At 35.2% G+C, this 25,709-nt stretch overlaps 1 protein-coding gene across 10 annotated transcripts in view; it reads right to left on the reverse strand.

Annotated features, from left to right (window-relative positions):
* SOX6 (SRY-box transcription factor 6) overlaps positions 1-25,709 on the reverse strand; it is a 334,845-nt gene that overhangs the window by 11,831 nt on the left and 297,305 nt on the right. For 8 of the 10 annotated variants that reach the window (XM_030450938.1, XM_030450944.1, XM_030450940.1 and 5 more), the window contains 3 exons: positions 19,870-19,978; positions 5,250-5,483; positions 2,569-2,785 (listed from right to left, as the gene is read on the reverse strand). In XM_030450938.1, the coding sequence (XP_030306798.1) occupies positions 2,569-2,785; positions 5,250-5,483; positions 19,870-19,978 (560 nt within the window). The remainder of the gene's footprint in view (positions 1-2,568; positions 2,786-5,249; positions 5,484-19,869; positions 19,979-25,709) is intronic. The other 2 variants (XM_030450942.1, XM_030450941.1) reach the window with 1 other exon arrangement.

Genomic DNA, 25,709 nt, shown 5'->3' on the forward strand with positions numbered 1-25,709 from the left:
TATGAAAGAGTATAGTTTTTCTTACTATTTATACTTTCTTCTAGCCACTGATTCTGAAGGTCTATCTCTTCAGACATCTTGCATTTATCTTTTTGTTCTGTTATGATAATATTTTGGCTAACTCATTCCCAACTTAATTGGTACATCCTTTTTTTAAAGAAAATACAGGAGGATTTCAAGCAGTATAGAGAACTTGGCAAATTTCATTGGAGTCTATTTTGTACTTTTATTCTCTGTCTTACAGTGAACTATTTACTGTAAACATAGAGTATATTCAATCCTAAAACCCACATTTGTCTCATATTTCATTCTGAAAGGAAACTGCATCTCAACCCCCACATCTACCGTTCTGAAGGACAGTTTATGCTGCTTGTTCCATCAAAACAGTGGAAAAATTATGGGTGTATGAGGTCAGTTAGGAAAACTGTTCCAGCTGATGCTTTATGTGATATTTACATTCAACACAAGGAAGAGAAAATTTAAGAAGCTGATGGGCTCAGTTACTGTGTTTCGTTTAACTATAAATTGATTTGGATGAAATGTTGCTTTTTATTACTCATTAAACTATTCTGCTGAGAAATGATGCCATGTTTTACATTTCAGTTCAGAAATGCTTTCCTGGTTTGGTTTTTTACCTTTTTTTGCTTGGTCTCTCCCAAGAATTTTGTTTTCTTTTTTTTTTTTCTATAGAGAAAAAGAGAATGTGGGGCAACAGTGGAAATCACAGAAAAGCATGTAATAATTGTTAAAAACCACAGCCTGTGTTTCCTCAGTACCAGAAACTATATTAACATTGAGCTGCAACATGGATCTCATTTCACCTTTATTGAATGCATCCATTAAACTTCATACCCCATTTTTTGTCAGCAGCATAACTAAGTCATTGTTTCCAGTAACATCCACTGCATCATTATATAAGTGCACAAAGGCAATTCACTCATACTTCATCCACGTGAACAGAGGAGAGTGAAGTGGATTTAGTGTAAATAAGAATGAAAACTTTCAAAAAATTATGACATTCTTATGGTCTTTGTGATCAGAGTGTTTGATATGACAGATGTTACATTTATGTTGCACCAGCAGTTTAATTTTGAATGGTGGTCATTATAATTTTTTTTAAAATCACATTATCACTCTTCAAGTAGGCACCTTTAGGTGTTTCTTAAATCCATCTTCAATGTTCACCTTCACACTTAGCTACCACTTCCAGTGTGTAAAACACCACTGCTCAATAATGTTTTGAATTAGCAAACAATTTTCAAATTGTTCAGGCTGTTGTTTTGGCATTCCTTTTTGCATTTTTTGTCTTTATGTGATTTGGTCTGTAAATCTGTCTTGGAAGATGGAAAATGCAGTTTCATTCCATCAATCTGAATACAAAGTTCTATGCACAACTTTGATGGAAGCTTATTAATAAACAATTCACCTTAGACTGAAGAATAAAAAAGAACTTCAAAACTACAGACTGGAAGGTTATTTCAATATACCAAAATCACTTCTATTTACTGACTGAAGAAAGAGCCCACATTGTTGCAGTCTGTACCACACAATAATTGACTGCAACAGGAGTTCTGCATCCCAAGCCAAAAATGAGGGCACATAATCAAGGTCAATTATCTGGTAGAAAAGTATGCAACAAAAGGAGACTATTGTGATTAGATAAATAAGCAGAACATTGTGAATTTGGAAAAGCTGGCACTGGAGATAGCTTTTAGACTCTTTGTAAACCACCAGAAACGTTATGCTAGAGCATTGAGCATCACAGATTGATTCCTTAAAAAAAAAAAAAGAAAAACAAAAAAACCCCACCCAAACCAACGACAAACAAACAAACAAACAAAAAGCAAAACCAAGGAAAGACAAATCTGTTGTGGTGCAGTTGTTTCACTGGACTTTGTTATCTTTAGCCTGTATATCTTTCACAGTGCTGTTTTCTCTGCTGAAGACTGGAGAAATACTGTTCTTAAAACTGTGCCAGGATCTTTTTGGACCATGTATTCTAAGTTGTAAAAGTACCTATTCTATCTATCTGCTACTTGAAAGACTCTTCCTAAAGCAATAAATTTTTTAAGACATTTTTTCCACAGGTCTTTAAATAACAGAATTTCTACTGTCCTCATGCTATGTAATTATTCCTTCCTGTGTGTTTCTAATGTAAGTGCTATTACTTTCCTCCATTTTCTCCCTCTACAAACTCCTTATTCTATGCTGGAGTATTTATCTCTTTGCTCTTGTCTTATTTTAGGAAATGATCCTGAAGTCATTACTAACCCAGAATGGATTAGCTTACTAATAACTCACAAAAGACATGATTCAAACCTTTCAGGCTGATGGGAAACATTATTTTTTTTTTTTTAACTTTAAAGATTTCCACAGTCAGTCTCATAATCAGCATTCAGTGGCAAGCTGAGAAATCCATGTTCCATGAAATGTTTTACCTTTTTAATAAGGGTTTGCAGGTTCAAATCCTTGCCTTTAAAATTACATTAGTCAGTGACTTAAACAGTGACTATTTGTTTTCAAGCAGTATGCTCTGACTTTGAAAACAGTTATAATGATAGTACTCACCCTACAGTAAAGAACTGCCTCATCTCCTGCCTCCGAGACCTCATCAGTTGTTTGTATTCGCCAATACGCAGTTTCTTTCCATCAACAATGCAGGTGCGTTTTGGTCGAGGTTTGTATTTGTAATTAGGATACTTTTCTAGGTGGATTTTACTTAGTCGTGCCTGCTCTTCATAATAAGGTTGTTTTTCTTGATTTGACATGGACTTCCAGCGAGATCCTATTAATACAAATCATAGGTGAGTGCTCAAGCAAAGCAGGGATATCTTCACACATACACATTTCAGCATGCCTTCTTGCCATAATAAACAATTTTACAATAAGTTAATTAAACTGGCTTGAATTTACATCAGCCAGCACATGTATTGGGATGTACAACCTAAAAATACCTTGACTTTCAGATACTGCAGACCATATATACACGAATCTCTATCAAACAGGTGTGCTTAAAAGCAACAGTTCTCAAAATTTCAGCCTTATGCTGCAGAACAGGCTATTTGTTTTTTACAATATGAGCATTAATCTGTGAATAATTTTATCTTTTTGTAACACCATGCACAGTAGTTAAGTTCTACAACCATACTTCTACTGTTAATGTACTGCCTACCTAGGGATACATCCTTCTTTGACAGTTTTATGATGATTTGGTTTATACACTCCTACTAATACATATTAATACCTTGCAACCTAGCAGAAAAAAATCATCAAAACTTTATAGATTAAAAAAAAATAATCCCTTGTAGTCTGGATGTCTTAAATTTGCTAATCTTCTGACATAACCTTGGCACAATATTGGTACCTAACCATATTTTAAATCCTATTATGCATATTATGTTTTGGTGAGATGTAACAAATGCACACAACTGCACTAGGAAAGTTACATTTAACAAACTTATCTTTTAAAAGGAAGAAAAAAAGAAAGAACATTGTAATTATATACACCACTTTAGGTACTGTAAACTCTCATTGAAAGCTGCACCAATAAAAAAGTTAAAATATTGACACAGTGTACACAGGAAGAGGAAAAAGTATTCAGATCTCTTGTATTGTTTATAAAGAGCTATCTAAACACTTGAATTGAGAAGGGATTATTTTTTTTTCCAGGGAATAAGAAATGCAGAAAACAGCTATTTGGTGTCTTTTCGATGAATAAAACGATTACAGCTGTGGTAAACGTGGGTGGAAGCTATTCTTTTACCAAGATTTTTCATACATCAACAAATGGAAAAGTTATATAAATATTACCCATAGCCAGCAATACTTTGTCAGTTCTAATATTTCAGTCTCTTTTCTCATTGTCCTGGAAAAGTTGCACTGATATTATAAGGACATAGACTTATTTGTGGCAGAGCAGATACTGACAGGTTAATTCCATGGTTAGCAAACACTCAGTTGCTGGCACTTCTGAAATATTTATGCTGGAAGTTTACATTTTAATGAATACAGTTACTATGCTCATAATAGTTTTTTCACAGAATGCACACAAATAATATAGATTCCCTACAGCTGCCAACACTGAAACAGTGCAGGTTTTATACAAAACTGAAAGGCTATTCATATAGCTTACTTATATTGCAGACAAAAATATGAGAACTACTAAGCAAGATTTTGGAAGTCCTAGGACAAAGTAACATTCATTTCTATGTGTTCTTGCCTCTGATTGAACTAACATACAACAAACTTTGTAAGAATGTATTTTAACTCATAGTTTACAAAGAAATTACAGAGGAAACTTGATTTTTACTTTTATTTATTACAAGTTACATTTGGAATCTGTCTTTCACTTCAAAGACTGAGAAAGCAAATATAGGTTTTAACATTTCACCACTCATTCTCACGTATGTTTCTAATTCTCTGGAGTGGTTTTAAAAAGCAAATCAAAATTTTACAAAAATGAGCCAATTTATTTGCAGAGTGGCAAAATATAATCCGTGGTATATTCCCTGATTGTCCCAATCTATACAAATTAAATATTAGCTTTGGTGTCTTTAACTAAGCAGTATCTTAATTGTATGACACCAGTGCTTCCTTAGCTTTTTGAACATTCTGAACATTTTGAATCAAACATAATTTTGCGTGAGAGAAGGTATGCATGTACACGTCCTTTGAACTATTCCAGGTTTCTTTCTTTGACACTGCACTGTCTGACATAAACCTTTGATTTTGATTTTGTACATTATTAATTTTTTCCCAGTAATTACTCCAGCAAGTACCATTTTGCATTCAGGTGATTTGTAGTTCAGGTGGTTTCTAATGGGATCTTGCAATTAGACCTTTTATCAGGATAGACTCATGCAACAGATTTCACAAAACTTTCCTTTTAAATGGTGCTAAGTCTTTCAAACATGTTGTGACTCTTCTGTTGAGAATAAAAAGCACTAGGGAAGGGGCAGAAATAGAAAAGAAAGGGAAGTGAAAAAAAGAAGCGAGTCTTCATTTGTCTAGGTTTCAGTAATTCCAATTGCAGTGAACATCTGCCAAACAAAACATGTCCAAAAATTAGAGAAGTTTCATACCCAACAAGAAAGTAACTGGCCTATTTCACCAATAGAAATAACCTCATTTTCCCACAGCTCCAAAAAATAACTACCCTCACCAATTGCCACTACTATAGCAGAGCTTTCTAAGCTTCCCTCAGTTTTGATTCAGTCACAGTCACGATTTCTTCATTGGCTTGCACTTACCTAGAATTTTGCTAATGTTGGAGTTGTGCATGTCAGGAAAGGCTTGGAGAATTTTTCGACGCTCATCCTTTGCCCAAACCATGAAAGCATTCATTGGTCGTTTGATGTGTGGTTCGCTACTGGCTCGGCCCCGTGAATCCCGGTAGACTCGAGCTTCAGCCACAGTGGCACCTCCTGTTGGCCAACAATAATACTGCTGTAGTTTAGCTGCAGAGCCATTCATTGCTTTACTTCCTGTAATGTCAGAGCAGGAAGAAACAAGATGGATGCAAAACATTATTATGTGGATTACGCAACTGCTTTCAGTACTTTATTTTAGCCTCGTTCTCTCTCTCTCTCTCTCTCTCTCTCTTTTTTTTTTTGCTGCCAGATCTGTGAAAGAGAGAGATGGAGAGATAAAGGCCATCTGGTAATTTCAGCGTAATTTCTTGGGCTCAGCCAACTGAAGGCATCAACATCTGAGTTAGGAAAGAAACTGAACTGGTATTTCTCCAGTTAAGGTATGGAGATCTGAAAAAGTTTCCGTTTGGGATCTTAGCACAGCATACATGTTCTGAATGCTTAACAGAACTCAAATAAAAGTTACTCTTGAGAATCCAAACTGATGTAGACCTGTTTGCACAAGTAATTTACAATGACTTTGCTGCTTGAGCAGTGAAACACATGCCAAACATTCCATGAAATAAATTATATAGTACACCAGGTACATGTTGGTAGTTGCATGGGTCTGATTATGTTTAGAGCTGAACATACTTAAATTCATATTTGCTTTAGCTGAATTTTAGATGTGTCCTGGATCATCTGACCACATACATGTAATAAAACTCTCTGCCTTCAACAGGTACATGCACAGTATCCTTGAGCTTCTGGAATGTGAGACAAGCACTTCAGCTTTTCTATGCCTGCTGGGCTTTAATGGACCCCAGTGTCCTGTCATTACCCACCATCAGTTGAAGTTGTTCATGTTAACCTTAACCACTGTTTTGAATGCATCCAGTCCTGCTTCTTGACCACAAGCAGCAAATCTTCATGAGGATTTTGAGTTCACTGAGTTATGAGGTGTAGAACAACTTAACATAGGAAAAATAGATAACCTAGCCTAGATAAGGCATGCTGTTACCAGAAAAACTTCTGCTATTGTGATAACATCTGTTTTTAGAGTCACACCTCAGCTATAAAGGGAAAAAGTCTTTACAGTGGGAGAGTGACATACTTGGTCTTGGACCTCAACAAATTGTTCATATACTGCAGTACCTTGAAAAAGCAAGGTGACATTAAATTAGTACAGCAATAGGCCTCCTATTTTGTAAATTATTACAGGTTCAGACACAGACATTTAAAAAAAAAAAAAAGAGATTAGTTCTTTACACTATGTAAAACACTGCAGATTTTCTGATTTCAGTGGCTGAGTCACAAGTTTTTAACTGTGCAAAAAGTAAGTTTACAAATTTAGTGTGAAAACACTGTATGTTAATTGTACCATTTAAAAAATTCTATAGAGGAGAGACATTTACATGAAAAAAGTCCTAAAACAGAGGATGCATAGCTAATACACTACCTTTTTGCCACCAGGTCCACAGTACATTAATTTCATTTAAAACGCACTGACCATACAGGATAAATTGATTTTGCTTTATATGGTGTTGACAGCCATGTTTATTGTGCAGTGAAATGTAGTGTAGTTTCAAGCTGACTATATCCATCAACACAGGGCAATGTGCTGACTACTGGGCCAGATGAAGACATACATTACTCTGAGAGCAAAACACTCATTCGTACACAGCAATGTCTTCTCCTGAGGATCACCATGGTAATTTATGATGCCTCCTATGCCATTACTTTACAACTGACACCAATTTGGCAATTTGTATACTAACATGCACACACATAAAAGAAGACAGGTTTGTGGCAAATGTGAGATGCAAAACTATTTTAATACTATTCTAAGTTAAGTACCATGCTACAGGTGTTCAGCATTTAGAGGAGGCTGCAGCTGCAGTCAGCTCTTTCTTACAAAAAGAAACAGTAGTTTTGCTGAGCAACCTGCATGCAAAACTGACTTAGGGGTGCATATGCTTAATGAGGCTCTGTCCATGGAACATATATGTCAGAGAGACCTATCTTCTAGAAGTACATATTGTGAAACTATAGTAAGTTACAAACAGTGAGTCAACACTGAAACATTTATTGTGACAAACAGCTTTATAACTAGAGAAAAGTCAAATATATCATGTAATGGTTGCTTGCTCTTTTAAAATAATGCTATAAAGTTTGTAGCTAGTATATGGACAATTAGGAAATTGGTGACAACTTAAAAAATTAAATTATTATTGATGCAAAGTTTGTTGGCTGTTATACAATGACTCTACTCAAAGCAAGCAAAAAGAGACATATTTCCATCCATATGATGATTTTCCATCCTATACTTTTTCACAGGTGTTTATTCACTATGGTTAAGGAGTTTGTCTAGCCCTTTCTAACACAATATTGGCCTGACCTTTCAATCCTAATACAGGCAGAGAGTCCCTTATTAGGATCAAGTTTCTAGGCTAGCTTTTTAATCTGGATATAATTTAGACAGAAAGAGGGGGTGGGGGGGGAAAACAAAAACAAAAAAAAGGAAAGGAAAAACCCACCATAAATCATTTATTTTCAGAGCAAGGTTATGTTAGAAAACAATTCCTACTTAGAGTAATAAATTACAACTATCCCAAGAAAGCCAAGAAGGCTGTATCTGCTTTAAGCAAGTCCATACTTGAAGGATTTGAAAAAGCAGCCAAAGAGTTGATGTTCTTTGTGCTTGATCTCTGGGGGAATATTAGCAAGTTGACCCACAGGCCATCACAAAAGCATCTGCAAAATGAATTTCTGCAAATAACTAAAGTAATATAATCTCCATGTTCTTGTAACTATCTCAGAACTATGGAATTATATTCAGCATACAAAGCATTACAAGAAAATACTTCTGTTAGCATGGTGATTCTACATAGGGAGCCAGAAAGTCTCAGTACCTTTTTAGCTCAGAAATGAGACGCTAATGTTTTTAAAAGCACATATGTATAGTGAGCTCTTACAAGTTGAAACAAATAAGAACAAGCATTCAAAATGGTTGTTCTTAGGTTCTTCATCCTTTAAATCAGATATTTAGCCAGTATTGTGCCTATATAAACAATTTCAACAGGTTTTTCAAAGAACAGATTTTTTTTTTCTTATTGTGGTAATTATAATACTGACAGAAACTGAAAATGATGCCTGCAATTTTTAAAGATTAGGCAAATACAACTGCAAAGAAGTAGGTGTTTTAATTCATTCTAAAAATATTTTTAGAAAAGTCAAATAAATAAATGCAAAATAATATATAAAGGAAAAATGTACTACTAATGAAGGGTAAGAAGAGAGGGGGAAGTTTGCAATAGTCTTTCTATGGCAACTATGCTTGATCTGCTAGCTACTGTCCATACTGCAAATACAGGAGAAGGTTTTGATTTTCAGAATTAAGACCTTGGTCAGAATTCAAAATCATTGCAAAAGAAGTACTGTTTGGCTGCCCTAATGGCTTAGTTGGCAAAGTCTACATTTCAGCCTAAAGGCTGGGGCTGTTCTCAAAGTGACATTTTTAGCTTCTGGGGGTGTGGACTGCTTCATTTCTTAGATACTTTGCATTTGCTCAACTTGTCATCACTTTTAAGGTTTAAAACTAAAAGCAGATTAGAGCAGAATGATCACTTTCAGTGGATATATGGCAGGCAACTCCTCTGTGGAAGCTGGATTCCAGACTAGACTCTAGGGACAATACTGAGTCGAAGAAAACCACAGAATAAATCTAAAAATGTTACAGCTTCATTAAAGTAAATTCAAACAATGTTTTGTTTCATAAGAGACTGACTGCTCTCTAATGACAGTACAGTGGAAGAAAAGCCCCTGTTCTTTAGAAAGAGCAAGAATCTGATCTTCAACAGGAAAGATAAACATTTTCACACTAAATAAATGTTAAGAAACACAAAGTAATAATTGTTACATTGTTTATTTATTTATTCCTACTTTTATTTGACTTTCTCACCTTTTAAAATGACAAGAAAGTTAGGACAGGCACCATCTCTTACTAGTTTTCCAAAATCTTGGCCAAATTAGGGTTAATATTTTTTGTATACTGAGATATGGTTTTATCTTCCATTTTATACATCATCTACCACAACAAAACCTCAGACTGGGCCTTTACATTTTACCTGAATGCAAAAAAATGTCATAGAAAGAAGGAAAAAAAGGTTGAGGAAAAGATGAAGAAAGAAAGAAAGGGAAAAGAAGTGACAGTGAAAAGAAAGATTTTATCAGTTCCTCTGTTATTTCTTAATTATTCTTCACACTCTGGGCATTGCTTCATGTCAGAAGTGATACACTTTCTTTGACTACCATCAGATGATGAATCTTTGGCTTTTCTAGGGAATTCACTTCATACCAACCTCCATAAATGTATACCAACTTACAATATATAGAAATAAAGACAATTGTTCTGGGTTCCTAGTGTGAAAGTGATTCCTTCGTAGTATAGCTCATATCATCAGTTATTCATTAAGCTGAGATGACATTTTTGTCTACTTTGGAAAAGACTGATTGTGACCTCTCAAATCTCTGGCCCTTTCTGTGGCAATACAACTAGCACTGCTATCAGCTTGCATTACATAGACCAGAACCTAATGAACATGGAAATGCCATAAAAACAAGGAGCATGAAAAACTGGCTTAGCAGTCCCCTTTCCTGCTCTTTACCTGTAGACAGACAAATGCAGCCTTTATGAAAGGTCTAGCAATATTTAAAAGGAAATAGAAGAATGCAAATCTGGAAAGATTTAAAATTACAAGAAAATCTAGAATGCAAGAATAATTATTTAACTACTGTTTTGTGTTATTAAATTCAGTGTTCGGGTTTGGACAAGGTTACAAAATGTGCTACTTTATTGTAATCTGCGTGAGCTGTAGCAGTGTTAGGTGTGACATTTATCTATTTATCCCCTTATCTGCCTCCTTCATCCCCATCCACATTCAGAAGACTTTCTTATTCTTTATTACCAGCAGGAGAGGCAAAAATAAATGGGTATATCATGAACTATTGTCATTACTGACATGTCTTGTCATCACGAGGCAAAACTAACACCCACTTGGAAACATGACTATCTCTGGGACAGAGATGCCTGCAGTCACACAGTGGCACAAATGTTCTGCAGGGCACTGTCTTGTTTGTCGAACCACTTTCATTCCAAATGTTAAACAAATATTATTCATCTGGGATTTGAGGCCTCAAACATTTCTTATAGGCCGCATGTCAGTGAATGAAAAGTGGAAACAATGAGAAAGACATGAGTGATTCATGAACTACTGGAATATTTAAATGAGGTCTAAAATACTTCACCTGAAGGGGTTCTGGACTGTGCTAAGTAAATATTAAGAGGTGCTACACTGCAGCACAGGTTAACTACATCTATGCAACACTCATTTATGATAAAGCTTCTATTTTTCCTATTACGAGACTCCATTCTCTTTAAAACATCAACAAGAAGAACCAAAAGGGAATTCCCTAAGGTCAGCTCTGAGGAAACATAAACCTCTAATTCAATAACTCCGCTACTGCACTGAAAAAGGCCTTATTATTGCAACATCCATATGGAGTCAATTGGACATTAATGACTAATCAATCCCTCCCCTTTCTATTCTACTTATAGTGTCACAAGCCATGTTTAGATTAGCCCATTTCCTGCTTAGGATCGCTCAAGATGTCTTTTGTTCTTTCAGGGCTGGCCTGATGGAGGCAGCTTAAACAAACACACGACCCAAGTGGTGCAGGAGTTATAAACTGCCATATGTGAATGAACAAAGGGGCCATACTAAAGCCTTTTGTGGTATTTGTTAATGTTTTTCATCTGAGTTTAAAAAGACCTAATGACTTTGTGGTGAGCTGATGCATGTGGCTCGTGGCTTTGCAAAATGAAGGAAATTCTAGCCAGTTATGTATCATCGTATATTTTCCAAAGTGCCTTGTTTTCAGTTTTGGTGGCAGTGAGTTTACTTTTTTTAGCACATTTGTTTTACATATGCAAGCAAAATTCATAATCTCAATTAAAACACAGCACCAGTCTTCTCAGCCATCCTTATAACCTGTAAAATATATCTTTCTGCATTTGAAAGTCTAGAGCTAAAACTAATAGTGAAATATCTCCTGTGTGTGAAAGGAAATCAACTATTCTCAGCTGTTCAATCAGCAGTGTTTAAAGCTGAATTGTTAGTTGGGTTGTATTAAATACTGAAACAGTATTTCTAAATAAGCTATTAGCACACCCATGCTTCACTGCCAGCTATGCCCATATCTACATTGTTTAAATGAATTAAAATCGCTAAATGCAATTACTTTCTTGATGGCTTACACAAACAGTTTAGATTTCTTGACTACATTTCATGGCAAAATTAACCCTCATGGAAATTTGGCATGGAATGCTACTAAAACAATACATTACACTTTTAAATTATATGGAATATTAACTGAAATAATTAGAGCTTAAGGACTGACTTAAGCCTTCAGTGACCTACACAGTCCCACTTGTACTGTAATGTAAAAGCACAAGAAGCTATTCTGTGAAGACCTGAATAGAAATTGGGAAGAAGAAGCAGCCTCTACTATAAATATGGGGATGTTTGTAAGTGTTGTAAGATTTTTCAATTGTGTGCCACTTGCAGACTTCAAGACCCTTCACAGATAATTAATTAAATGCTAACAACCCCATTCTGACACTGATATTATTGATAGTAAAAATGTGAAACATATTTAAATTGAAAGTTACTCAACCTAAGTAATGACAGGAGAAGTAAGGGATTGCTTCGCATCAGGTTTAACTACAATCAACATTTCCACAAACACTATTGTTCCTCTTTGATGTTTCGTTTCATATTTAAATGAGGGAAATAGAGGCTATCAGAAAGAAAACCAAAGACAAAACAGCCTAGCCCAGAAAAATAATACTAATAATTATCTGACGATAGGTATTTGGCAATATCTCTCAATAATGAAAATTGCTTTAGTTTGGGGGAATTTTGTTTTTGGTTGGGGTTTTTTGGGAGGAAAAAACCCCAACAAACAGTTGTTCTAGCAGCAAAGCAATTATTGCTACAGTATGAATCATATTCAATGTAAAAAAAAAAAAACAAACAAGACAAATCCAGTTAACATAAAAACGTTTCCATGAGAGTAACAGCTTTTTTTGCCAGTGGAGCTGTTGCTTTCATGATTTCAAATTTCTCCTGACCAGTGACACCTAGAATTTCTCCTGTTCAACGTCACCTAGAATATCCAGAAAATATCACAGTATTTTAAAACACAAGGATTAATTCTGCAGTCTTCAGTAATCCCTAGCAGTTGTTTAAAATAAAAAAAAAAAAGGGGAAAAGAAAAAAAATGAAATCATGCCTAGACAAGGGACATGATCCATTTGTATTTCAGCTAATGCTTTGTTATGTTTTAAGATGGAGAAATGACAGACAGGAAATCACCAGAGAAAAGAAGGCAGCCTGACCTCATATTTGATGGATACATTACTCAAGGTGTGGCTGAACATTAGTGATGAACAACATTGCTTGCTCCTCCCTAGCAAGAGAATGAATTTTACAATGTGGTTTCAAAAGACAACTCTGGTAAACAATGAAAATTTTACAAAAACACCTCCCTCAAATTATTAATGACATGAAGAATACTTCGCAAGAAGTTTTTTAAGTACATTAGAACCACTGCTTTAGTGGCAGAATTTCTGCAGGGAACTACCCAACATCATTCTTTGTATCAATATAACTCATTCACTGCATCCAGTGCTTGCTGTTCTCACTTGTCACATCCTATCAGTAATCAGTCTGCAAGGACCTAGGGCTAGGATATGCATAGCCATTTCTTCTTGCTTTTCACATGGGTTGCTGATGTTAAAAGAATTAAAAATATAATTTGTAAATAATGTATCATGAAGGGAAAGAGGTGAAAGCAGCAGGACAAGCAGCTGTAAATTAGCAAGAAATATTAAATGTTAGGAAACACTCTGCAGGCTGAATTTTCAAATATGATGCATCTATGAATTTGGGATTTGTGAGTGAAGGAATGTCAGTAAAGATGTTTTTACAAATGCAGCAGCATGTCCAAAAGGTTGCTACCTTTACCTCATTTGAATAAAAATTGGAGGATTTGCCCTGAAATATGGGTTTCTCTGAAAATTTACAAATTATTATTTTTTGAAATAGTGCACTTCCTGTGGAACTACTACTGCCAAATAGAAAACAATAATTTGATATGTGAAGAAGCTGTGAAGATACTGTAATGCCCACCCCACAAACGTTTTGGACCACACTTTCTGTAAAGTTGAGTCAAAGTACAAATTAAGAAAACATTATCCCCTTGCTACTAACTACTGCACTAACTGCTTTCTTAGATATTGGCATAGCTATGCAGAAAAAAGGCAGATCCTCTCAAGCACTTTTCTACTGCTGAGACACTGAGGTTCCTGAGGGAGAAAATGGTGTGCAGTATAGACTTAGAAAAATAGACAGTTGTTCAGAGAAATCAATTGCTCATGCTTAAGCAGAAAATATGGTGTTCTTTACTTAATATATTCACATTTCTGCTGCACTCACTGTGCTCAAGGAGGTAAGGAAGAAGGGCAAGATCAGTCCCTCCTCCATGCAGAATGAAATAATGGTGGCTTTCTCCATCAGCTGAATATTCAATTGTGCCTGGCAAATTTATGTTATTTTAGGCAGCTTCGAGCTCCTTTCATGATATTGGAGTAATACAAAGACACGCAGAGCTAAGAAGCAGGTCTTTGGGGTGTTTTAAACCACTGAACTACTATATTTAATTTTTCACTCACTCCATTTAAAAATAGATAAGCAAACTAACTGATGCTTTCAGCATTTGTGACAATAATTTTCTCATGAGCAAAGATTTTCTGTGTAAAACTGCAGCCCAAAGTTACTTTTACAGTCTCATCCTAAATTCCTGAACATGTTTTACTATATAATGGAAATTGTGACAAGTTCTTAGCAATAACTATGTTAATAGACACCCCTATGTAAAACTCAGAGCAGTGCAACAGTGGTTGGTTGTACAGCATCAGAAATTCTAAGTTTTTAAAATAAAGGTGTTGTTACATAAGAATAAATCACTGTAGCATGCAAATAGCTAATTAAAAGCCTCATGTTTAACAGTAGGAAAAAGTACCTAAGACAGCTGAAATCAAAAGGTAACACATCCGGTTTAATTACTCTGGGAATGAAAATGGAAATGAAAATGACACATTTGACTATGTGTCAAATATTACTGTATTGAGAGGAATATGTTTCAATATCATGGGCAGATCAGTCCATACACCCCCAGCTCAGATTTTTCAGCACTCAGGGAGGAAGTTTCCCCCTTTAAAATGTTAAGGGTCTGCTAGCAACACAGATTCATGAAGTAGTTTTCATCAGAACAGTGATGGGAGAAGAAGATAATGCTCTGGGAAGACTTTTTAGCAGCCTTCAGACTTTTTAGCAGTTCAAGGGGGCCAAGAGGAAAGATGGGGAAGGACTCTGTCAGGAGCCTAGCGATAGGATGAGGATAAACTGAAAGGGCAGATTTAGGTTAGATATTAGGAAGAAACTCTTTAGTGAGAGTGCTGTGAGATACTGGAGGAGGTTGCTCAGAAAAGTTGTGGATGCCCCCACTTCCCTGGAAATGTTCAAAACCAGGCTGTATGTGGCTTTGAGTTTAACCAACAGGATTTGTTATATATATATATATATATATTCATATATATATAATCTTTTAATCTTTAAATAATAAAGATACAATTATGCTGCTTGTTTGTTTGTTTTTAAATCAAAGTGATATAACAAGGGGACTAAAAATTTCAGTACTTGAGCTTCCTGCATTCTCTGGAAACACTTCTTTGTTTTCAGGCAGCTTTCGCCATTTTCTGATTTTCATCTTTCCCCTCTCAACTGCCATAGCAACTATTACAAATATTTATGTGCGACAAATACTGGCTTGGAGAGGCATTCTTTCCTCCAGTATTTATGAAGCACTGTCACAAAAGTAGGTGATACTTTGTCATGCGTGTACTACCTGCTGCTTACACCTCTGCATAGGAGGGTGTTAAACAAGTTACCTCACAGGTTTGGATCGTGTTGGCAGCCTGCCAAGCCTGATCTGCCTGCAAAATTATGGTTCTCTTTTCAGCTGTACAAAGTCAACCATTTTTTGAGGCAAGAAGGCCCTGTGTCACGTTTTTGTAGTGAACTGTGACTCCAGGTCTTTTCACTTACAAGACCCTGATTCAAGTAAATTAAGATGAAGGGTTTGTTTTTCTTCTTTTTTTCATGGACTACCAAGGAGCTCCTGGACACACTTAGATGTACAAAGAAAGCCTACAGAGGATGGAAACAAGGACAGGTAGCCTGGGAGGAGCACAAAGAACTTGTCTGAGTAGCCACGGATCAGGTTAGGAAAGCTAAATCCCAGATGGAATTAAATCTGGCCAGGAACACCAAGGATACTAAATAAAGCTTCTACTGAAGGAAGACTGTGGACCGTCTCCAGAATGAAATATGAGACCTGAATCCCCGACTATGACTGCTGAAGCAAACCACAGCCTGAGCTAGGGTAAAATCAGTAGTTGTCAACAGTATCATCAGGTCTATTCTGCAGATTTCTATCTACTGCAAAAAAAAAAAAAAAAAAAAAAAAAAATCTCAACACACTTCCTAGTTCCTGCTCCCAAAGCATTTGACCACAACCAGAAAAACAGAAGGATCCTTAAACACAGAGCACATTATACAACTTAAAAGCAGCAGCACTATCACAAAAAGTGAACATCTACAAAAAGAATATCTTGTTTAGAAGGCGAACCAAAAACCAAGATAATCCACTATTCTCAGATAAGAACTAAATACTTTAGGTTCCCCTGCATGGAATTCAAACAGGTCTCAAATATGGTTTCTGACTGTATTATACACACTTGTACAGTTGATGTACAATATGTCTTATTCAAAAAGGGATTCAAAGCTGTCTTGGTGTGTCCATGCCAGTTAGCACCATTTCAGTACTGACATTCTCAAATGTTTGAAATTATGAAGCCTCCTACAGAAAGAATGATGTTTCCTTTAAAATGATGGTTTGGAATAAAAAATCCTTGTTTAGTCCTGTAAGTGGCTGTTGTTTATAAGTTTGCATTCCAGTCCCCGAGCATTTATAAAGCTCTCAAATCATGTTTTTGAATTTTGCTAGCTACAAATATATCATACATTTTAACATGACAACTGGGATTTCCAGGTAATGATATAAGTCTGTGGATTATTCATCAATAATGTCACAGCCAGTGGCAAGGCTTTTGAATACAGTCTGAGCATGATTTCAATATAGTTGGTCCAGTCCTACTGGTCGCTAAGGAAATAATAGAGATGTCAGTTTATGTCATATTTAATATAAAACTCTTGTTGATGATTTTCAGGCTTCCATTCTGTTAAGTTATTATGAGTAACACAAACTTTGAATACAACTTCATATGCTAGGTCATCTCTGAAAGAACACCTAGTTAACATAAATCTTAAATGTTTCACATACTGGACAAGGACAACAAGTTAAGTCTCAAAAGTAATTCTGCAGTGTATTTGTTCATATTTGTCATCTAACGGCATAAAGTTGAATTCAAACAATTTCAAGACTTCTCTTAAAATGCAAAAAAATATATACATGTATCTTCAGCTTCTGACCAATGAGCCAGTACAGCAAGCACTCCTAAAATTAAAGGAAAACATGACTCTGATCCTGTCAAACTAAGATCTCTGCCATATGTTATAGAAAATATATAAGGAGGAGAGAGAAATCATTACTAGATACTATTACAAAGGCATTCCATAAAACACAGAAGTCTGCTGACATTTCTTATAACAAATTACTTGAACCTTAAAGGCTATGTTGAAGCTATGGGAATTAGAAGCACTTTCCAGATTTGTTCTATCTTGGCTGCCTGTTGAGATGAGACAGACATGTACCATCTCACTGCACACATTATTTTCCTATGGAAATGCAAGCCTGCAGGTAGGCAGGGAGTGGAACTGCACTTCAGCAGCCCCCTTGGTCTAGATCAGCTGGGATACCAGGATGCTGCCCAAACTGCACTTCCTCTCTCTTCATGGCCAGCAGTGTTGGAGCCCTGGGCTCAGGACCTGTTGCACCACACTTCCTGTTCTATCCCCATCTTTTCCCGCTTCAACAGACTCACTATCTCATAAATCAGATATCTGGACTTAATGATCTTAAAGAGCTTTTCCAACTTTAATGATATTATGATTCAGTGATTCTAGAGAATAAGTTTTAAAACTTAAGACAGACTTATTCAGTCTGTCTGTGCTGAAACAGACACATGTGGAAGCACAAAATAAGAACATTGATAAAAAACTTTGAGCCATTGAAAACCTAGAAAAAATTGTAATATTTCTATGACTCTTAAAAGCTTTAATATCCTTGAAGATGAACAGGGTTTAAAGTATGGTGTAGGACATCAGAGGCCACAGTTTAACTGCTGATATTTCAGCAGCACTGTTATCAATGGACTTCCACTTCAAATGACACTAGAAGTATCAACTTTGAGCTAGCTTGCCAAAGATAAGGGGAAAATTTGGGTGATATTTTGAAAGTCTTTTTAAAATACCCAGCTAATATCTAAATTCACCTTGTACACAACTAGAAGGACAAATAAGCAACTCAATTTTGAACTCCTGCCAAGGCTTTTTTTGTTTTTCTTTTCAGATCACAGGCAGTATTTATCCAGCACCTCTTTTCCAGAGACATCTCTTGGCTGCTAAACAAAGTCTGGAAATCTGAATCCATTCATGAACTCAGATTTCCCACGTGGCAACACACCATGACTTAAACTGCCCCAGAAGCTCTAGAAAGACACGTACACTGTCCTTAAACTGGCACACATCACTGGAGTTGGGGTTACAGATGTCAAAGCTTCCTTCTGCACTACCCAGTAACAGGGGAGGCTGTCACTACCATGGGGTGTATCAAGATACTAAATTAAGGAAACTAGAAAGGGAAAGGCTGAACTGAAGGAAATGGGCTAAACCAAGAAAGTTGTCAGGGACTTGATGTCATATGAACCAGTAACTGTGTAATTGTTAAGTGTGCTCTTGCAAGTTTTTCATCTAAACTAAGAAAAAAAACCAGCCTTCAGCATGTTGAAATCTGAGAAGTTGCTGAAGGATGGAAATTCCTTTACAAAGCAGTTTATAAATAACTTATTAGTCAACAAGTGCTTTTGAAAGTCCATGTATCTTCTAAGTCCTTTTTTTCTAGAAAAAATTTAATTGTAAAACACCTGGATGAAAACTACTTTTAACTTTCACTATGTTCATTGTTTTTCTATTTAGTGACAATATAACAGTGACCAGCCCCATCCAATAAAGGATGAAAATGAAGCTTACAAATAATAGCTCACTATATGACTGTTAGAGGTCCCTTACCTGGACCATTTTTCTGGATCACATAAAGACACAACAGAAAATGTTCTTATAGGAACAGAAAAACATAAATGCCTTTTTATCAGAAAAATTCTGCCACAGTCTTTCAAGAAGCATTTGAAAATAACCCCATTTGCCAACAATCACAAGTTTATTAGTCCTGTTCTTTTGAACCAAGAAAAAAAAGCAAATTTTGAACTTGTGAGATGTTTGGATATCAATGCAAAAAATTAGAGGTGTTTTAACTTTTTCTCAAGAACAGTGGTGCAACCAGAACAGTCAGTTTAAACAAGAGAAAGAGTCTTAAAAATACATAAATTGAGGAGACAAAATACTGCATAATATTATATCTGAAGAGTATATTAATCTCACTACCATGACTGGTAGGGTTCCTATCTATCTACATACTCTCTTTTAATGTATCATAAGGTAGAAAGGACACCAATGGCACATCCACTTCTACAGCACTCATGGTGACCCTACTAGATTCTAAACTCAGTATTGATAAATACTGATTTCTACCTGTGGCTTAACAATGCATATCTGATACATAGAACTCTCACTGTGAAATGAGTGCAAATGTACTGAAGGTTTCTATGATGAAAAAAAGACATTTTCATGTAGAAAATGTGAAATATTATTCCATTGTCACTTGACAGCTGTCTGTCAATAAAACTGGGCTTGCTACATCTTCAATGCTTTATGAGCACACCAATGGGTAGATTTCTTCAAGAGCTCTTTCTTTGAAGCTACTAAATCCTTAAAAACTGGTGAAAAAAATACATATGTATTTATTGCCTTTCTGAGATAATTTTCTCAATGTTTCCTACACTTTTACTAATAATATAAAATGTAAACAGCCATTTGACAGCTGTTGAGGAAAAAAAATGTTTGCATTGCACAAAGGCTTAGAGGGTTAAACTCTTTTTCATGTATCTTCCCTTTGCTATACAATCTCACAAAATCACACAGAATTCATCCAAGTGTTATCCTGGGATGTAATCTAGACAGTACTTATGACACTGGAAGCATTCAGCTATACTCATCTGTGATGCATTACTCAATAACTTATAGCCAAAACTGCAACTCACCTTCTGCATCTTCTGGCCTTGTAAGATCGATGACACCAGGGCCCAGTTTTCCATCATCATTGGGTTTCCCTGTTAACTGTGGGCCTAAGTTTTCAAACCTTGTTCTTTCCTGGAGAAGAACAGAAGTAGTGTTAGTACTCCATGTAGGTTAGTTCTCATTATATCCTACTCATACGGGCATGCACAGGTACACATGGATAATTTTTAAAAACTGAAGAAATAATGAGAGCATTTATTGAGAATTTTAACTCAGAGACAATTTTTTACAGATTCTGAATGTTTGCATGTATGAAAATCAGTTTTAAATGTGAAATATATATAGGAACTTTGAAATTATTTTGATTTGCACTGCCATAATGCATAAATGCTTGTACATGCAAATACAAAATACTCTTGGCAGCAAATGGAGCTGATCGATGCTGCTCACTTTGCCTTTCCATTTATTTTCTAACTAAAGTTGGAAAAGACAATCACTATTTGGGAGACATGAAAATTCAGAAGTTGAAAGAAGAGCTTACATTAAAATATACTGCTAATTTAGTAGAAAAAGCATATATTTTGAGGTTCCCAGTATGAGTTCATATCTCTGAGAAAACAAAAGTCTAAATTCTATGCAAGAGGTTTTCAAAGTCGAGCATTTGAAAGAAGGAAAATAGATGACAGAACTAAGTTTATTTTTTCTAGGAGTTTAAATTTTACCTTTATGAGAAGGAAGCCTAAGGAAATTTAAAGGAAAAGGGGGGGGGGGAACTTTAAAAAAAAAAACAAACAAAACAGCAGAAAAGTGCACACTCCTAAAAAAATAGAAAGCTTTTGAAAGCTAAAGACCTCCATAGGAAACCTGGAACTAAAGAGTCGAAACTGAAAGGTATATTATGTGTTAATCCAGATCCTCAATCAACTACTAGACAAGGGCACTATAAATGACAGTATAATATTGTCTCACAACAGTAGTCTCTGTAGTACTGTGTATCAGTAGCAAAGCATTCAATGGTTATCATTAATTTAGTGTTCTCATTTGAAGGAACATAGCATGTTTTCCCTCTTGCCTTGTTGTTACCTCTTCAGACTAAACTTGTCATTACGTTATACTTGTGAATGAATGAAACCTTGTTGTTCATTACTATGAAACAATATTAAATGTCATGTCAGCTTGAATTTACAGACATGAAATACCAGCTTTCAGCTCTATGAACAGTTTCTCCATGTTATACTTAATGCATTATGCAGAAGTAGAGTGCTGGTTGCTTGTTCAGTCTATTGTTCAATGACCTAGTTCTGTACTGTGCATACTCGATGTAAGAAGCACACATTAGGAGTTTCTCTTCTGCAAGATGGTTACAAGCATAGAAGTGTTATTAAGGGGAAAACATTCTTGATGGCTTTGTCTCCTCATTTGCTCTGCCTCCAAATACTTCTTTCCAATGCGATTATATTTGTATTATCATTACCCTTCAGTAATAAAACCCCACCAAGCGAACAACTGAGGAATCCTTTTGATTCCACATCCTTTTTATTCATTCCTTCAGCCACGGATACTTAAAATTATTTTATGTTTCATTTGCAGAGGAAGACAAGAAAGCATGACCTGACACTGGATTTGTCACAACATGCAGCTAGGCATCTCAGGTACTAATTGCATTTCTAAAAGTTCCTCAGAATCTTCTAGTTATTGAAAAAAATAACTCTGCTTTTTATATTTGGCTAACTATTTTTCTTCTGTAAAATCTGTAATGAGGAAGGAGCTTACATAGACAAAGGAACTCACTGAAAAAGAAAACTATAAATGAAATGTGACTGCAGAAGGGCCCTGCAATACTAGAGGCCCAATATTTTACTGCAAATTGATGTGCAATATAACAATACACCTGAATCACAGGATGGGATCTGTTTTACTGGTAGAATAAAAATAAGTTTGTCAAGGATTCTGCCTTCCATTGCAAAAGGCTGATTTGCAGTTAAGATTAAAAAAAAAAAAAGATCGGTACTAAAAAAACAAAACAGCTTCAGCTTTTGGGCACATATGTTGTCTCTTCAAAATATTTGCACTAAAGGCTTTTTCTTAAGGATATTAGCACAGCACCTGCAGTATTCTTGGAAGAACAGCCTATAGGTGTGTTTCAGAAAGAAACACACTTTTTGCAATAGTAATCAACAGACCCATCAATATGCACATGTGGAATATCCTTCTAGTCATTCATTCTCTTTGATTTTAACAGGGAAGAAAAAAAGGAAAAAAAAAAAAAAGGAAGTTTCTGAAAGAATATCAATATTTTGACATGGAAGGAGAAAAGGGAAAATTACACAGTAAGGCTGAAGAACTTTAAAATGAAAGCACTTACACCATAAAAATATCAGTTCTTGTCAAAAGAAGGAGATGTACTGAGAGTTATTTCATAACCCCCTCCTTGTAATTCAAAAAAGCTGTAACAATGCTAACTAAAGACTTTTGAAATACCTTTTAAAGTAACTCCTTTGCTTGCTTTTTTACTAAAAATAATCTTCATAGTGACTGTAAAATTTTTTTCAGTGTTTGTATTTGATTTAAACAAATTCAGAGATCTGTAAAAACAGAAATATGGTCCTCAATTCTAATAATAATATTTTATCTCTGAATAATCTTAATATAAAAGTATGATAATAAAAATCTAATAATCTAATCTATTTTTTAGGAAGTAGATGGCATTACAATTCCATGAAACAAAATAAATTCCATTAAATTTATTATTAAAGAGGAAACTTGTCCCACTAGTCTCCAATTCTTTTTTATGGGTTTCATCTTTGCTCCCATTGTAAATTAATTCTAAAAAGAATAGTTCCTTGCACTAAAAATCCTTTAAAGATATACCTTTTTCCTAGTACAAACCTGAGCCTGAGAGGAGGATGATTGATTCTGTGCATAATACTCCTCCATGTACAAAAAAAGATACACCTTTATTACAAGAAATGGCTACACATAGCTGCACTAACAAATACGTTACCTACATGCTCATTATATTTGAACACATGTATTTGAACCACTGGATACATATTGCTAACTCCCTAACCCCCATTAAAATAATTTTTTTTCCTGTTTGTAATAAAGTGCAATATTATGGACAGTGCAGGTATTTTGTTTCCCATGAAAAAGCATTTTGGATCTCTATTCTGAACTGACTTTCTGTATTAGCTATGGAGCTTATACTGTAGAGTCACTTTAAGGTCTCCCATTTATATTTCAGATAAAAGGGTTTAGGACATGACCCGGACAACCCTTTCTCATGACTAAACTGACACATTCAATCGGAGTTAGAACTAGAACTGAAAGTTCTTCCCAGCACAGTTCAAATTCTTTGTGCTTCTTTATGTTGAACATGCAATGAAAATGATTTCCTTAAAGATTAGAATAAAAAGACAGATTCTTTTTAGCAACAAAATCTTAATTTTCCATTCTGTGATATGATTAGGGACGTATTTATGTGTTGTCAGTTACAAACATGCAGAAAATGTAAAAGTTATTGAAAAAATTAAAGTCTGCTCAACTGTCTTGCAGGACTGTTGGTTCTCTAAGTGCTTTGAAATTATGATGTATGAGGTAGATGTTGCATATTAAATAAAGATATTTAAATTATAAAGCCCCCATTAGTGAGAGCTGATGAATGTTAAATGTTATGAGCCACAAGGCTGTGGCATCCATCATATTCACATATTATCACAGTCAGTGATGGAGAAGCTCCAGTGATGACAGATAGACTGCTAGGTAGTTATCCTTTATTTCCAGAGTCACCACGCAAGCCTTTCAAGCCTTTCAATCCTTTTGGCATTATTTTTAGCTTTACATTAAATTATCGACTTTTCTGTCATGTACTGGCAGAAAGTATCAATTCTTTCTTCACATATGGAAGGTAAAAGAATGATTTAGGGAAGCAAGAAGTAAAGGGGAAGGAAGAAGTAGCCACTGCCTCCAAAACGCTGCTAACTTCAAATTACTAGAAACAAATATAAAATTGTGATCTTCTGGAAGAACAGCAATGAAAAACAAAGCACACAATAATGGCTTTTCTCTGCACTTAGATAAAGCTGAATTTTTGATGTGCACAGTATATTTTAATAAAATTTTATATACTATGTTTTATACACTTATTGGCTATTCCATAATAATGTGTGTGCTAACAGTAAAATTGCTCTTAAATTTATGTGTGTAATTTATACGTTCCCACATAACAATGCTTTTTGTTGTAAAAAATATTCTGTTTATTAATGTAACTTTACAACCACTGCATCCAAGATCCGTGGTAAATTAATGACATTTTTATTATTTTATAGTGTCATTAAATTTTTACTGATCACTCCATCAAACAGAAGCAATAAAGGCCATAATGCAAACTGGGACACTTAGATCAGGGGAGCAGGAAGGCATTCCATATAGTCTGAAGTAAACGACTTGCTATAAATGATATTTATACCATCTTTAAGGATGTGAGAATCCTTGGACAAGTTTGGCAAAACTGTTTCTGTACTACTGTGGATTGTGTACTTAAATAACAGTTTACTTGCCAGCAAGACAATTTTTTTTTCAAACCATATGCAAGAAGATGACTGATTGCATCCATCTCTTGAAAAATAATATATGAAATGTAATAATACACTGGGCACCCCTCCTTTCTGGATTACCAGGACTGATCTGACTATACCCATACCTCAAATTATTTCAACATGCTTGCTTTTTCCACATCTGAAATGTATGCTTAGTCTGAAATGGAAAATGGCATGCATGCTGAGTGTTGTGTAAAAGATTTAGAATATATGTATTTTTTGCAAACAAATACTTTTTACTTAAGTGGATGGGTTTGGACAATGATGTAATGCCCTTTATTTCAATAGTATATCATGAAAGCAGTTACCAACATTAATTCAAAGAGCCAGTTTCTAGAAACTGAATTAATATGGGTCATTCACAAAAGCCACAGAGTATATGACTGAAGGGATAATATTACTTCCAAGGACAGTACTTTATTTAGAATGACTTGAAATAATTATCAATGTTGTCTTTATGTATGAAATGGAGTTCAATTGAATTATTCCATACTAAATGTTCTAGTAGGTTATTTGCTAACTATGATCTATTCCTTTCATGTACAAAGGATAGTAAACAACAGAAAAACAACTTACTATACTCAGAACATAAACCCAACATTTTCAGTACAACAGAGAGAAAAGTATCCCCAGTTTCAATAAGGAGGAATCTCAAAATCTTTTCTCCCCCCTGGAATATCAAAAATCCCAGTTTCTTCACCTTCTTCTTACTACTTTTTAATGGCTAGGACTGAAAAGTTAAATTACCCTCCACTTAGAATCTGTTGCAACATCTTGGCACAGCAGGGATAATTACAAATTGACTTTCAGCCTTATCTCTGGATATTTTAGTTATTACGGGTGGGGAGTTTAAACATTAATCTTATTACAACTATGTCAGTCATCCTACTGGTGTGCAGGCATGCAGCTTCTGGAATTCTTTGGATGGCAAAGGAGAGAGATGCAATAGTGGCATTATTGTTACAGGTAAAAGAAAGGCCTTTGGTTTTGCAGGACTTTGGTGAATATCTTGCTTTTAAGATAACAGCAGTGGGAGCTGCTCCAAGAAACTGGAGGAATTAAATTAGTAAAGCAGGCAAACTTGTTGCAGGAATGCTATTATTTTAAGGTATTACAAGACATAAAATTTATCTTTTTTAGCCACTGATTTACAGGCTGCACAGATAAAGAATATGCTGAGTTTCCATGATGTTGCTACAACCTGAACTTACTTTAATTTTTATCTAAGTTAATTCAATGATCTCAGGAACCAGAAAGTGAATCTT

This window comes from Calypte anna, chromosome 5 (assembly GCF_003957555.1).
Source record: "Calypte anna isolate BGI_N300 chromosome 5, bCalAnn1_v1.p, whole genome shotgun sequence".
NCBI classification, from domain to species: domain Eukaryota; kingdom Metazoa; phylum Chordata; class Aves; order Apodiformes; family Trochilidae; genus Calypte; species Calypte anna.